This window comes from Pinus tabuliformis, chromosome 7 (genome assembly GCF_031772625.1).
Source record: "Pinus tabuliformis cultivar Carrire ecotype Pingquan chromosome 7, CPIR1, whole genome shotgun sequence".
Taxonomy (NCBI): domain Eukaryota; kingdom Viridiplantae; phylum Streptophyta; class Pinopsida; order Pinales; family Pinaceae; genus Pinus; species Pinus tabuliformis.
In genome coordinates, this window is record NC_142293.1 from 499799092 (window position 1) to 499815659 (window position 16568).

A 16568-nucleotide genomic window follows, 5' to 3' on the forward strand; every position below is an offset into this window, starting at 1 on the left:
GCACCGATGTGGTTCATGTATTAAAACGCCCAGGTGTGTCTTAACAAGAGAAAAACTATAGGGGTTTTAATCTATAAAAAAAAACGGTTCTCTTGGAGATAGTACGCACGGGTGTGGTTATAATAATGCACCTAAACAAGATTAAATAATAATAATAAAAAATATCGGCTATAAATTTCATTTTTACCATATGTAGTGTTGTATATTTCTAGAGCATCGGTGCCACTCTTTCCTCATGCAAGCACCCTGTCGTTGGTGCTTCTCTTGCTCACCATCCTTTTGCATTGTGCTTAGTGCATGGCTTTCCAATTTTCTCAAATGGTGGTGAAATTTGTTTTTCTCAATTACGTGTCAAATATGCCTCCTCTACAACCAAATGTCCAAATAATGTCTATGTTTCTCTCTAATTTAATTTTTTAACGGATTAGAATTGCAAAATAGGTCCAAAAATCCAATGTTTTTGAAATATATTTTTTCCTACACAGTGCGTTTGAGAGGTTCCGCTCGCACAGATAGTGGTGCACCATGTAAACTTATAGGATGCACCGTAATTCGATGTGTGAACCTAACACACCGTGGTGTTGTCAACATGTCTTGTAAATTACAACGCACCAGTAATAGCTATAAATTGTACATCGGTGCATACATTTTTAGGTTACTCCCAGTGCATTTATATTTACCAAACGCATTGCACATGTAATATTAAAAAAATATAGCTCGGTATGTTTGATAACCTGAATGTTTCGTACCAATGCGAAAAGGTTATATGTACGCATCATTGTATAAGGTTATCTCTACGCACCGCATTGAAAATTTATGTATGCCCAAAAGCAGTGTGTCATATGTATTTACGCACTATTGTCGGTGTTGTTGTGTTTGATAGTGCGCCGGATCAAGTGCATTATTGTTTTTTGGGTGCACCAGGGATGATTTTTTTTTTCTTTTTAATTGAAATTTATGTATCCATATTTATAAATACATTTTTCATTTAATAAGAAAAAAATTGTGTTTTATGCATGAAGTTGATGTATTTTATATGGCAATCATGTAGCAGAGATGTCAACAAAGGGAGCAGGAGCACTAGCAAATAGAGGACCAATACAATGTGGTCCAACCATGGGAGGCACAAGAGAAGGAGAGATATTATACCCTCGCCCTATTAGTGCAATGACCCGAGTGATGTTGAGGAATGTAGGCCTCCTTAAGTATTATGAGGAGGATACATCCCTGAAGGTACACTCTAGATTGTTGGCACAACTGATCCATCGGTGGAATGTCCAAGAACAGTCTTTCAGTGTCGGTCTTGAGACGTGGTATAGGCCCTCTTAGGGGGACATATATTTTATCACTGGCCTATCCATGAGATGGGAGGATTTTACCAAGTTCCCTAATTTACCCCATGGGGTTGCAGTAGAGATTCAGTTTGTCTACTCTCAGAGATATGTTAAGGGTCATGTAATTTGTCTAGTATATTTTCAAGTGTGTGGTGGACAGCTACAGATTACTTCTTTTGTTGCACAGGAGGTTAGGTTCCTCTCATTATTAGTGACCACCATTGCACACTATACTAGTGATGGGCATGGCATCAATTTCCCTCTTTTGTATTATGTCAATTCTTTGATGCAGGTGCCACAATGTATCAAATGGTCTGCGATTTTTTAAGGTAGTTTTGTAGGGCTTTAGATAGATGTAGTGTGATGATACATGGGAGGAAAAACTTCCCTTTCGCTTTAGATATTTTGTGTTTATTTTTTTAGAGGTTTCCATAGACAAAGACTACATTTGAGAGGGGCACCCCTTGTTTTAGACTTTGCATACAGCAATCTCATACTTTTAAGAATGTTTACAGCGATGTTTATAGTTATCTAGATTGTAGGAATTATAATGACACTCAAACGTATTTAGCGTGGCTTGCTAGACTCATTATCTTTTGCTTTTGGATGGCTTATCATGTTGTTAGGTGGCCAACAGACCTAGTTTCTCAATGGGAAGGTTGAGGCCACATAACCATATGAAATGTGGACGTAACCTACTTATTTTTTACAGAAAATTAATAGAAAAGACCTACCAATATTAAAATATATATATATATATATATCTAGAACATTCTTTAACTTTTTTTATTAAGTTATTTAATGAAATTGTCTAATTATTGTTGTGCACTATATATTTTGTAGACATCTACACATCTGTTGGGGACATGCCTCCTCCCCCACTGGAGGGGTCAAAGGCAAAGATGGGCGAGGCCCAAGAGGGTGAGGCACATGATCCTCAAATGCAGAGGGGTGGCACAGTCATCTAGGCCTATAGGGTTGGTCTCAGACTTAGGATGGACTACTACGACCGACTATCTAGAATTTTGGTGGAGAAGAGTCTTCCATGTGAGGGCCCGATACATTAGGGCAGATCCTAGGCTCCTGGAGCGCCTTAGGGATTTTACATGCAATATGATGACTCTTATGCATTATATCGTTGAAGCTACGAGGCTACTGGAAACGAGGAGGGATACACGACATGCAACAAATGCGTCGCATGAGTCCACGCAGCGTTAGCCCATCAGATCATGATGGTGAGGGTGGTGATCATGCTTCTGGTAGTACTACCCCATCAGATCATGGTCAGGGTGTTGGTGATCCTTCTGGTAGTACTCCACCTCATCATCATTTGCCTCATGATGATCACCCAATATTAACGGTGGTGCCTCATGTTTCTCCTAAGAGAGTATACCACCCACCTTCTCCTCCACCTGATAGTTCAACTATTGAGGCAGTACTTGACCATCCATCATCTTCTACTACAAACCAAGTTGCCACTACTACGTCTGTTGTATCAGATATATGATAGCAGATATTTGACTTGAAGCAGTTGTTTGACTTGTTTGTGTGTATATATATATATATATATGGTGCATTTTTTTTCTTCAAGTTTATGTACTTAATTTATATGTTGGTGTTGATGTGTATATTGTTAGGTCATGTTAGATATGCTCATTTAATGTGCTTGCAGATAGATGTGTATGTGATAACAATTATTTGACATGAAATGTATATTAATTTGAGGATGTGTGTGGTGATGATGTTAGATTACAATGCTTTTGTTTTGTTAGATGTGATCACGATGATGATGCCATGTTAGATTATTAGATTTGTGTGCTAGCTAATGATGTTTATATGTGCTAAAGGTGTATATAATTAGATGATGGTAGTGAATTTGAATGTGTATCTTAGATGATATTTATGTTTGTTAGATGGTTATTATCATGATGTTTATTTTTATGAAATAATGTTTATTATATATTATGTAATTGTGAACTTATATCAAAATTTTATATATGAAATTACATGCAAAACGACTTACTTTAAAAAATGCAAAGATTTTTTTATAAATTATAAAGTTTAGCATAGTAGAAACTATAATTGTAAAATTATCATAGATATTTTTTATTGTTTAGATAGTTCATTTGTATTCATTCTAACCCGATTAGTAAAATATTTCATTACTCACAAGGAAAAAATAAGTAAAGATAAAATATTTTAGTCGGTTCTTAATAAGACGAAAATGTGTAACTCATTCAATTTTTAATATAAAATATTAATAATAATAAATTATTCAAAAATGCAATTTAAACAATTAAAAGTTACACTATGGTCAATGTATATATAGATAGATAGAAAACCACTATAGATCCATCTTAATCACAGATTTATCAATCACTAAAAAAGATTAAAACTTTCGTTATTGTGGTTTAAATTTATCCTTTTTTTTAATAATAAATATGAGTTAAATAATACAAAAATAATACTATATTAGATTTAAATTTTTGACAAATAATATATTTGATTATTTCTTAATAAACAACTCAAGAAATATTATTGTTTCCAAATACTTATCACGAGGTAGTCACTAAAATTCATGTTTTCACGTTTCTCCTAGCTAATATTACATGACGTTTACAATGATAAATACATGTCTACTTTAAATAATTTACTTATAAATACATAAAAATATATATTTATTTTACATATTCTAAATATGAAAGAAAAATGCATCACCAAGTCTATTAGAAAGTCAAACAAATGTCTCTAAATCACCATTACATTATTTATCATTTAATTCTTAGTCATAAAATATTTATTAATTCAACTTTTATTTATAATTACCATTGAAAAAAAAAATCAAAATTGTTTCATTATCCATGAAGAAAAAATTAAAACCTCTCACGCATCCATGTAAGCCCATTTTTTTATCTTATGATCCATAAAAAAAAAAAAGTAAACAACATTTTATACATGCATAAGACCTCCTTTTAGTTTACATGATGTTGCGAGAAATGGAATTTAAATATAGTAAACATGACTTTACCTCTCATGTCAAGAATTTAATATTACATATTAATACACATGTTTTCATTGTTAAAGTCCTCATAGATTTATCACTAATGATTTATATTGATTTTCAAATAAACATGAAAAAAAAAACATGTGAACTGATTAATAAACCAATAAGTATCTAAATCTAGAACAAATATTCAATGTTGTTTCTAAATTCCATATTTTCTCATTTTGGTTATATTCTTCTCATTTTCCTATTTGAGAAGGATTGTGACCTTGAATCTTTATTATCATAGATATTGTACACCATGTTTTAAACTGCATTTATATTTATGGATATATGTTGCATAGCAAAAATAAGGGAGGCTATTTTACTATATTGAAAAACTTTGACGATGGACTTTGTAGTAGGCCTTTTAGTACACATATATAACACAGATATGATTTTCCTTCTACATTTTCTATAACTTTGTGAGTCATTTGAGATTGATACTCAAAATGTCATTTGAGAAATGAGATAATATGAATATATTTAGATTGATATCTTAATAAAATATAGCTATAAATTGATAACTCATGCTTAGAATTACAATATTTTGATCCACATAATTATCACGAGATAGTCACTAAAATTCATGTTTTCACATTTCCCCTAGCTAATATTACATCATGTTCACAATGATAAAGACATGTCTACGGGAGCTAAAAAAGTAGGAGTTGCGGAAAACATGGCGAACTACGGTTTAGTGCAGGTTATCAATCTGTGCACGGTGGTCATGGAAAAGCGGTTTTAACCGTGACCTATTTCATCAAGGGTGCTCCAGGGCAGGGTTTTTTACCTTTTTCACAAATTCCATTGTAAATGTTAACGGGTTTTTGGAGGGCAACGATTTGGAGACTTAGCTTTCAGGCTACCTAGCCACGACGTCTATCAGCTTGTGTTTATACCTGTGGGTTGTAAGGAACAGTTGTTGTTTTTTGGCGGTCACTGAACCGAAGTTGGCAGTTGTCAGGGGGGCTCGTGACCCTTTTTCTCGGGACAACATCTGGGTTTCTCAAACGACATTTTTCATGCATGGATGAAGAGCTTATAAACTATTCTTCCGACACCATGGACCCTTCACAAATATGGGTTGAAGACAAACATTTGTCGGGTGGAAGACACTCATCAGAAGAGAACAAGCCACCAGATGCATAAGTTGTTGTTTACTCCTTGGTAATTGAGGATATGGAAGTAACCCCACAATGGTTAGGGTTTACCCAACCGGAAACGGTAGTGACTAATGGTTTACTCAACCTAGGGGAGGAATCGGAAGTGCCCTTTCTGAATATCCCATTGCCAACTGAGGTATTGTACTGGGCTCATGAACGGCAGGGTATTGAGAAAAATGTTCTGGAAACCTCAGGGTGGCAGTGCGGGGGGAGGGTGGAATGGCTGCGGATAAATTGTGTGGATTAAATTAGTCTCGTTACGCACCTGGGACTTCCACGTTTGATTTCTCATCTCCGGGGGTTGCATCTATTGCTGGCACATTGGGGTGTTTCGATGGTATCACAAGGCAAGAATTGGGCCCTGAGGAAAACAAAACCTCAGACTCTAATGACAATCACCAAGCAGATGGCGAGAATCAGCCCTTAACTCCGAAACACATATTTAGAGAGGGGAAAAATCCAAGTACTCCAAGGTACATGAGCAGGGGCGACTCCTAGTTTTCGGTGAGGGTATCAGTATGGCTCAAGCGGCGTTTACCGAGAGCACAATGTTGGTTGGCAAGGTCCAGGGAGGTAATCATACACTGGCACACCTAAAGCGGTGGACAGCAGAGATTTGGGGTCATTTGATGGATCAATTACCTGCGGTGCTCACCATGTCCAAGGGATGGTTTGGCATAATCTTCCCACAACTAGAACCTGTCAATTGGGTTTTGACCAGATATTGGCACATAGAGATGGTGCATGTTCTCCTAAAGAGATGGTTTCCCCTTTTCTATCCGGAGAAGGAAAACATGGGGGCGGGACTGATTTGGCTGCGGTTCCCTGGACTGCCTCTGCAATTATGGCCAGAGGAAATATTTCAGTGCATTGGAGATGATCTGGGGGTTTATCTGGACCACGACAGATCATATAACGAAATTGGATGCCTGGCCATAACCAGAATACGGGTGCACTTGGACACCCGTGAGGGCTTGGTGGAAAGCTATCAGCTACAGATGGGGGAAATTATAAGGTGGCAGATACTGGACTATGAAGGAATTCCCTTTCGCTGCAAGCAATTCCATGAGGTTGATCATCTCTACAAAGATTTTCCATTTGATAAAAGGGAAAACAGCGGGAACCCCCGTGAATGTATGTATTTGCGGTCACCCAAACAAGCGCAGAGGCGGTTTCATCCCAAGTTGTGCACACAGAGGACCCCCTGCCGAGCCTGAGTGGAGTTGTGACGGCGGCACAACAGACATACACCTAGACCTCCGAGGCACCAGTCACTCATTCATGATCAAGGGGCACTGATTCTTTTACATGTACTCTTTCCCCCTCTTCCCTTTCTACTCAAGATTGTCTGATATCTGAAATTGCATCATCTGTGATTGTTTCAGGTTCAAGTTATGGGGCTTGCAATCGATCTTTTATTAATTGTCCTATACCTACCACTCCCCCTGCTCCTCTTTGACTTTACAACTGGAACCTCTCCCTATGGCCTCCAGGGAAGGCTTGAGCTCTAGTGGCTCTCATATATACAATCTCAAATATTTACCTCATCCCCGAACCCTCTCATATGGATTTGTTGAGGACCCAATCCCTCCCAAAACCCTCAAACTACCTAGGGGTAGACAATCTCAATTATCAAAAGCCATCAAACGGGCTGGTATGGAGGTGGCATCGGGCATTCAGACTCTTATTGACCAGGTTCTTAGAGAAAAAGGAAACCCTGACAGGGTTACCCCATGAAGTGCCTCTCTTTCAATTGCAGGGGCTTGTCCAGCCAAGATAAAAAAATTGGATCTAAAGAGGTTGTGTCGATCAAAGCGTATTGATGTATTATTTCTTCAGGAGACACTAGGTGAGGGGTTCTCCATTAACAATGTCTTGCTGAAGATGCTCCCAGATTTGGATTTCCACTCACTGGGTGTAAGAGGGAGATTTGGGGGTTGTGTGTTGAGATTCAACAAAAAGACTATAAAGGTGGTCAACATTTGGGGGGGTGAGGGTTTTTTGGGAGCTGACCTCATATCCCCTGATATCAATTTTCCCCTAAGACTAATTAATATCTATGGACCATGCCACAATAGGGAGGCTTATTGGGACAGACTGTTGGGTGCAAATTACATGTAGGTGGACAATTTGATCATTGGGGGTGACCTAAATTTCTCATTAGGGCATTCATAATCTTGGGGCAATAGGGCTCAGACTTACCCCCTGACGGCCTATTTTGAACTTCTAATGGATTCCCATGATCTCTTGAGCATAGACTCGTCCAAGATTTTGTCGACTTGGAGGAACAGAAGAACTAGTGAGGATGTGTTGGGTTGTGTTATATTCTTTCCATGACTAGCCCACGTAGTTAATCGGGGGGGTAGAAGGGGGGTGGAGCCCCCCCTTCGTTGCGTTGATTGCGTAGTGGGGGGAGTCACAGGGGGTTTGAGTGGTGCAGGTAACCCCACTCTATGGGGTCCGGGGCAGCGCCCCGAAAAATTTTTGTTTTGGACCCTATGTTAGGTTGGGCGGACCTACCTATGGTTTTGTGCATGACTTTTCGCACATGGTTTTGGACGCGATGGTTTTCGGTCCATGATTTTGGACGCGATGGTTTTTCGGTCCATGGTATTGGATGCTTCGGCATGTATAAATATGTATTGTAACATTGAAAGGAATATAATGAAAAATCAAGCTGGTAGTCCCGGTTTTGGGATCCAGAGGAAAATCTCTGTGTATGTGTGTTTTATGTCTTATGCTCTCGCATTGTTTACTTTTTGTGTTTTAGAATTCATATGCAAGTAATTTCTGTACGGGGTTAAAACCTACATTTGGTATCAGAGCTGTTTTGGCTTCAAGGGGACGCCTTTGTTGTTGAGGGGTTTCACTCGGGCCTGTGTTAGACCCCGTTCAGTGGGAGATCTGCGGGATCGATTCTGGTGGTGAAAGAAGATGGCGAGCAGTGGAAAGATAGAGATCGAGAAATTTAATGGTCTGAGTTTTGAGTTGTGGAAACTCAAGATGGAGGATCTGTTGGTGGATAAAGATCAGTGGATCGCGGTAGATCCGGGTACTAAACCAACAGGAGTGTCTGATGAAGAATGGAAGAAGTTAGATCGGAAGGAAAAGAGCACAATACGATTGTGTGTCTCAGATTCAGTATACGACGAAGGCTTTGTGGGACAAGTTAGGGACTTTGTACCAATCTAAGTCACTGCTGAATAAATTGTTCCTACGAAAAAAGCTATATAACCTAAGGAGGAAAGATGGAGACTCGGTGACAGAGCATCTGAATGCGTTTAATACTGTGGTAAGTCAGTTATCGCCTGTTGATATTAAAATTTCAGATGAAGATAAGTGCATTAGTTTGTTGTGTTCTCTACCAGATTCGTGGGATACTCTGGTTATTGCAATAGGTAGCAATGCAACTGCCTTGCAGTTTGATGAAATAGTCTCATCCTTGCTGACGGAGGAGATGAGACGAAAAAATATGGAGAGCCAGAATGGTGATTCCTTGTCTGTACGAGGACGGTCCCAGAATAGAAACAAAAATAAGTCATCGAGTGGGAGATCTAAATCTCCAGGAAAACCTGTAAAGGTAGTGTGCTGGAAATGCGAAAAGGAAGGGCACTACAAAAGGGACTGTAAATCTAAAGCTCCTGAAAAAGGGAAGGGATCTAATGATGCTCCTTCAGCAGAGGCGAAAACCACCTCAGATGAAGGTGGGGATGTGTACTTGGCTTCTTCAAGTACACATGTAGATCACGAGGCATGGTTGATTAACTCAGGTGCATCCTTTCATTTCACTCCCTATAGAGAGTGGTTCTGCGAGTATGAGAAATATGATGGTGGTGATGTCTTCTTGGGGGATGACCGGAAGGCTAGAATCGTTGGTCGCGGAAAATTAAAGTTGAAGTTGCAAGGTGGAAGGGTTAGAACACTTCCGGGTGTTCTGCATATTCCTGCATTAGCCAGAAATATGATTCTGTAAGCAAGTTGGATGATACAGGTGTAAAAATAGTGTTCGAGAAGGATACCTGCAATATGATTTGGGGAGCACTGGTATTGATGCAGGGAGTTCAGATTGGGACTTTGTACAAGCTGCAAGGTAGCACTACTGTTGATGGGTGAAACAGCACTGTGGTTCCTGAAAGTGGAGCAGAAAATCTAGTGGTCTCTAGAGAGAAGACCATGTTGTGGCATAAAAGGCTTGGACATATTGGAGAGAAGGGCATTCGAATACTTCATGGTAAAGGTATGGTAGAAGGTATGAGTAATAGCTCTCTGGATTTTGATTTCTGTGAAAATTGTGTATATGGGAAGCAAAATCGGGTGAATTTCCCCTCTGGTGGTAAGAGGGCAAAACAGATATTAGAGCTTGTGCACAGTGATGTGTTTGAACCTGTGAAGATTCCATCACTAGGTAAGTCTGTGTACTATGTATCATTTATAGATGACTTTTCAAGGAATACATGCATATATTTCCTTAAGAAGAAATCTGAAGTCTTTGACAGGTTTAAAGAATTTAAGGCTCTAGTGGAAAACCAGATAAAGAAGAAGATAAAGGTGTTGAGGACAGATAACAGTGGAGATTTTTGCAGTAAGGAATTTGCAGAATCCTGTAAGAAGTGTGGTATAGCACAACAAAAGACTACTCCATACACACTTAAGAAAAATGGAGTTGCAAAAAGAATGAACAAGACGTTTATGGAAAGGGCAAGAAACATGCACAGTGGTGTCGGGTTAGGACAAGAATTCTGGGCAGAGGCAGTGGAGACAACATGTTACCTGGTCAATAGATCACCTTCATCAGCGTTGGAGGATAAGACTCCACAAGAGGTATGGACTAATAAGAAACCCTCTCTTTCACATCTGAGGGTATTTGGATGTGATGCATATGTACATGTTCCAAAGGAGAAACGAACCAAGTTAGATAGTAAATCTCAAAAGTGCATCTTTATTGGGTATAAGGATGGTTTAAAGGGTTATAAGATTTGGAACCCAGTAACAAGGAAGGTTGTGTACACCCGAGATGTGGTGTTCAGAGAGGTGAAAGATGTTATTAAACATGAAGTCCAACCAAAGGAACCTGAGAAGATAGAGTTTGAGCTAAAGGAGGAAGAATCAGACTCTACAGCAGAGGAGGAATCAGAAAATGAAGAGCCACAAACTCCGGGTGTGAGAAGATCAGTTCGAGAAAGAAGGCAGCCAGAAACGTATATTCCATCTGCTTTCTGTTCAAATTTTTCTTTATCTATTACTAATGATGATCCCAGAACTGTGAAGGAAGCAGTAGATTCAGAGGATGGAAAACTCTGGAAAGAAGCCATGGTTGATGAAATGGAATCTTTACACAAAAATGAGGCTTGGGATTTGTTGGACACCTAATCCTCTAAGGGTTCGTGTGGAAGCTGAATAGTCTAAGGAATTCCAAGAGACCTTGGAATATGAAACCAAAGGTCATATGATTGTACTATAAATATATATCATTTGTTAATAATAGATGGACTCTCCTGCTTATCTTTAATATTCTGTTGTTGCCATGTGTGTGTTTAACAGGATCTTGTGGAGTTGTCGACTGGAAGGAAACCCATTGGCAGCAAATGGGTGTTCAAGAAGAAGACAAATGCATAAGGAAAGGTGGAGAAATACAAAGCTCGGTTGGTAGAAAAAATTTATTCCCAGGTGTCGGAAATTGATTTTGGTGATATTTTTTCTCTTGTTGCCAAGGTAACTTCTATTAGATTACTTTTATATGTTGTTGTTGCTTTTGATTTTGAGATAGAACAGATGGATGTGAAGACATCATTTCTTCACGGGGATCTAGAAGATGAGATCTACATGAAGCAACCTGAAAGCTTTGTTGTGAAGGGTAAGAAAGAATTGGTATGCAAGTTAAAGAAGTCTTTGTATGGGTTAAAACAGTCACCAAGGATGTGGTATCAGAAATTGATACATTTATATGGGGACTTGGCTTCACCAAAAGTAAAGCAGATCACTGTGTGTATTTTAAATTAATTGGTGACCGTGTTATTTATCTGGTCTTCTATGTGGATGATATGTTGCTGGTTGGAAATGACAAAGAAATTATCTAGGATTTGAAGACCCAATTGTCCTCCAAATTCGACATGAAATATCTTGGTGTTGCAAACTATATTTTGGGCATGGAAATTAAAAGAGATCGGGCAAAGAGGAAGCTCCAATTAAACCAGAGGAAGTATGTCGAGACAATATTGCAAAGGTTTAATATGCAGGATAGTAAACCGGTGAAGGTTCCTATTCTTGTAGGTCTAAAGTTATCTGCTGAACAGTGTCCCAAGACACAAGAAGAGGAAGAAGATATGTCTTGTGTTCCATATGCAAGTGCAGTCGATAGTCTGATGTATGGATGGTCTGTACTAGACCAGACATTGTACATGCAGTGGGAGTATTGAGCAGGTTTATGTCAAAACTAGGGAAGCAGCATTGGACAACAGTGAAGCGAGTTTTCAGGTATTTGCGCGGCACTAGTGATTATGGTTTGTGCTACCAAGGAAGACCAAGATTGGACAGAGTGTTGGATATTCATGGCTTTGTTGATGCAGATTGGGCTAGAGATTTGGATCAGATAAGATCTACAAGTGGGTATGTGTTTAACCTATTTGGAGGTGCAGTCAATTGGATGAGTAAGAAACAATCTGTAGTGGCACTATCAACTACAGAGGCAGAATACATGGCAGCCACTCATGCAAACAAAGAAGCAGTTTGGTTGCAGAGATTGTGTTCAAGTATGGGGTTAGTACAGGGCGCTATAAGGATAAACTGTGACAACCAAAGTGCAATTTTCTTGGCAAAGAACCCTGCATATCATTCAAGGACAAAGCACATTGATGTTCAGTATCACTTTGTGAGGGATATGATAGAAGACAAAAAGGTGTTGCTGGTAAATGTGGACACTTTGAAGAATACTACAGATGCATTGACAAAATCTGTGAGCTCTGAGAAGTTCTCTTGGTGTAGAGAAACAATGGGCGTTGCAGGGCTGGATAAAGGACTAAGCTCTCTTGTGGCCCCTTGTGGAAAGAAAACAACAAGTGGGAGAATGTTGGGTTGTGTTATATTCTTTCCATGACTATCCCACGTAGTTAACCGGGGGGTTAGAAGGGGGGTGGAGCCCCCCCTTCGTTGCACCAATTGCATAGTGAGGGGGGGTCACAGGGGGTTTAAGGGGTGCAGGTAACCCCACTCTATGGGGTCTGGGGCAACGTTCCGAAAGATTTTGGTTTTGGACCCTATGTTAGGTTAGGCGGACCTACCTATGGTTTTGTGCATAATTTTTCGCACATGGTTTTGGACGCGATGGTTTTCGGTCCATGGTTTTGGACGCGATGGTTTTTCGGTCCATGGTATTGGATGTTTCGGCATGTATAAATATGTATTGTAACATTGAAAGGAATATAATGAAAAATCAAGCTGGTAGTCCGAGTTTTGGGATCCAAGGGAAAATCTCTGTGTATATGTGTTTTATGTGTTATGCTCTAGCATTATTTATTTTCTGTGTTTTAGAATTCGTATGCAGGTAATTTTTGTACAGGGTTAAAACCTACATGATGCACTGGCCAGAAGACAAGACTACTTAATTAAAGCTCCTCTGCTGGCTAGTTTGGATCGTATTCGTCAATGGGTGGGATCAAGGGGTATATCTGACCACTCCCCTATTTTTATGGATATTATGGAATCCAAACACAAACCAAATTCCCCTTTCAAATGTAATGCTACTTGGCTTGTTGATGCTAATTTCCATAAATTAGTAATGGCGTCATCGACACCCTGTGTTCTAGACAATCGCACCTCACCGGCAGAAGTGTTAGCATGCAACTTGGCCTGCTTAAAAACCAAAACCATCAGTTGGGCAATAGAAAAGAAGCAAAAGGATGAGATCTCCATAAACAACTGTTTTTTGGAGGAAAAATTCCAACACTATCTGGTCTCTGTGGGATCAGACTAGCAGGTAGGCCAGGACTCTCAGTCAACTTGCAGATATGGGCATCAGACATTTCTCCCATATGTTCAAATCCCCTAGGGAAGCCTCGATCGTTGAGATATTCCGCATTGCTGAAGTTTTTCATAGATTTGTGGAGGCTGAAGATGTAGTGACCCTAAATGAGCCTATAACGCTAGGGGAAATGGAAGCTTCCCTGAAAGGCTTCAAAAGAGATAAGAGTCCAGGCCCAAATGGGTGGCCTATGGAATTCTACCTTACCTTTTTCGATCTCATTGGGCCTGACCTCCTATTGGCTATTGAGGACTGCAAACTTTCTGCCCAGATGTATGAAGGTTTCAACTCGACTTTTCTTTCCCTCGTCCCCAAAGTTCATAACCCTCTATCCTTTGATGAATATCAGCCTATTTCCCTTTATAACTTCATATAAAAACTAATCTCCAAAATTATTGCTATGCACATCAAACCCTTCTTGTCCAAGATGATCTCCAAGGAACAATTCGCTTTCCTCATCCATCGACGGGTCCATGAAGCCATAGGGACTGCTAAGGAAGGTCTCGACTCGATCAAAAAAAAGAACAAAAATTGTATCATTCTCAAAATTGATCTTTCCAAATCCTTTGATCGTGCAAGTTGGTCATATCTGCAGCTTATCCTACTCATATCAGTTTCCCCCATTTATTCATAAACTGGATCATGTGTTGTTTCACTTCTACATCTTATAACATCCTTATCAATGGGGCTACTTCGGGATTTTTCCGTGCTGAACGCAGTCTAAGATAGGGATGCCCTTTATCCCCTTTGTTATTTCTTTTGATCATGGATGGATTAAGTAGATTGTTAATAAAATCTTTGGCAGATGGGTCTTTGGGAGGTGTAATGATATCTAATGTGTCTTATCTCTCACATATATTGTTTGTAGATGATATGCTTATTTTTTAAATGGTTCATTCTGTGACACCACTTGTTTCAAGAAAATACTATCTCTGTTTTAGAAAGCTACAGGTATGGAGCCCAACTTCAACAAATCCACCATCATATTAGCGTCTTGCCTCCAAAATGAGGAAAGACATGCCTTACAACAATTTGATTTTGTCAGAAAAGAGCTGGAGACGGGTCTCAAATACCTTGGATTCAGGTTCAAGCCAAATGGATACTGTATTGCTGACTAGTCATGGCTCATTGCAAAAATTGAAGGTCGCATAAACATTTGGCAACAGAGATGGATCTCCAGAGCCGGCAAACTCACCCTGATTAAATTTGTGTTGGAGGCCATTCCATTTTACTGGATGACTCTTGCCTGGATACCAAAAGGCATTATCAACGGGATACAAAAAATATGTTGTAGGTTCCTATGGAGGGGGGGAAATGTGGGGTGACTTTTTCTTGGGTCCGTTGGGACAGGATAGGAAAACCCAAGAAATGGGATGGATGGGGCATAAAGGATCTACACGTTTTTGCAAAGGCACTGGCTGCCAAGATGGGATGGTAAATTATCAAGTCAGAGAGCCTCTGGAAAGAGGTGGTCTACTATAAATGCATACATCATGTATCAGTTATTAACTGGATTCGAAGGCCTTCACAGTGCATATCCAGTGCTTCAATCATATGGAAGGCCATCTCGTTATCGATTAGTATCATCAAGGATGGTCTGGCATGGCGAATTGGGAACGGTATGCAGGTTAGACTGGTTATTGATGCTTGGTCTGGATGTGGGAACACACATTTACTACCACTGGCATTGCGACAATTTCTATCAACGACTAGCATCACCCAGGTCACCCACAAAACTAAACATAACAGAAATGGCTAGACACTTTGGACCTGGGCATCCCAGATAGATGGAGAAGGGCATGGCATAGATTTATAAGTGCACTGGAGGAAGAAAATATCAGAATTACTCCACATGAAGATGAAATCATATGGGCTTCTGCACCTCATGGTCGATATACACCAAAGGATGGGTATTTTGCTCTTATGAATGCTCAGGACTCGGTGGAGGTAAGTTGGTGGTGGCGCTCACTATGGAAACTAAAAGCACCTCACAAAACACAGTTGTTTATGTGGTGTATTCTATCGAATAAAGTACCCATGGAGGTAAACCTTATGCGACGTGCCTTTCACGGTCCGTCCAGATGTTGTCTCTACCATGGAAACTTAGAGGATATTGATCACTTATTCCTCCACTGTCCGGTTGCTGGTCAAGTGTGGACTCATATTACAACCACCCTTAACATTGCGCACAGATGGGAAGGTCTGCACATCAACGATGCCTGGAAACGTTGGTGGAATGAGGCAACCTCTCCAAAAGTCAGGAACCTCCCTCTGATTGTCTATCGGGGTATCTGGTTGAACAGGAATGGTAGTATTTTCCAAGATGCCCTGACCCATTGTCCACCCACTTGCAACTATATTGTTGCCATATATAACCTGATTCCTGATGATCCTAATCAACATCATGCTCGGGTAATCGTTCCGGAAGTAATAGACAAGAGCACTCCATGGGCTTACTTTGATGGGTCTGCTCAAGTTGCGATATGTGGGAGGGCGGGGGGGTGTTGTACTTCATATAAATGAACATATTTTCTTCAAGATAAAAGTGGGTTTAGGGAGAGGCACAAATAACTATGTGGAACTTAACTGCCTAAGACACCTCATATTTGCTCTGAAACAAAACTGCCAGACAATTCAGATTTTTGGGGACTCTCAGCTTGTTATAAACTAGATCAACTCTGCATATCATTGTCAGTTTACTAGATGAATTCATCACTCTAAAATCACAATTTTATTTTATTGTATGCTATCATATATTTAGGAAAAGGAATGTGGTCGCTAATTGTCTATCCAAATAGGTCGCGCAACAAAATAGGGGGCAGTGGCTGATTCAGGAATTCAGAGATCGAGTATTTTTCCATTTCTTTCATTGTCCATTGATCGAGTTGGATGGAAATATATCGGAATGATCTTCATAAAGATCATTCGACATTTTTTTTATTTTTGTTCAATTCCTGGCTTATTGATCGGTCTATTAACAATACACCTCCCAAAGACCCATCATTGTT

General features: G+C 39.6%; 1 protein-coding gene across 1 annotated transcript; it reads left to right on the forward strand.

Moving 5' to 3' along the window:
- Positions 1–6061: 6061 nt before the first annotated feature.
- Positions 6062–6760, forward strand: LOC149248241 (uncharacterized). Its single transcript, XM_089448427.1, has one exon. It carries the CDS (start codon positions 6062–6064, stop codon positions 6758–6760), a length of 699 nt encoding a protein of 232 aa, XP_089304553.1.
- The last annotated feature ends 9808 nt before the right edge of the window (positions 6761–16568 follow it).

Excerpts from the sequence above, each read along its gene's own strand:
- LOC149248241 (XM_089448427.1), top strand. The coding sequence starts at position 6,062 with ATGGCTCAAGCGGCGTTTACCGAGAGCACAATGTTGGTTGGCAAGGTC.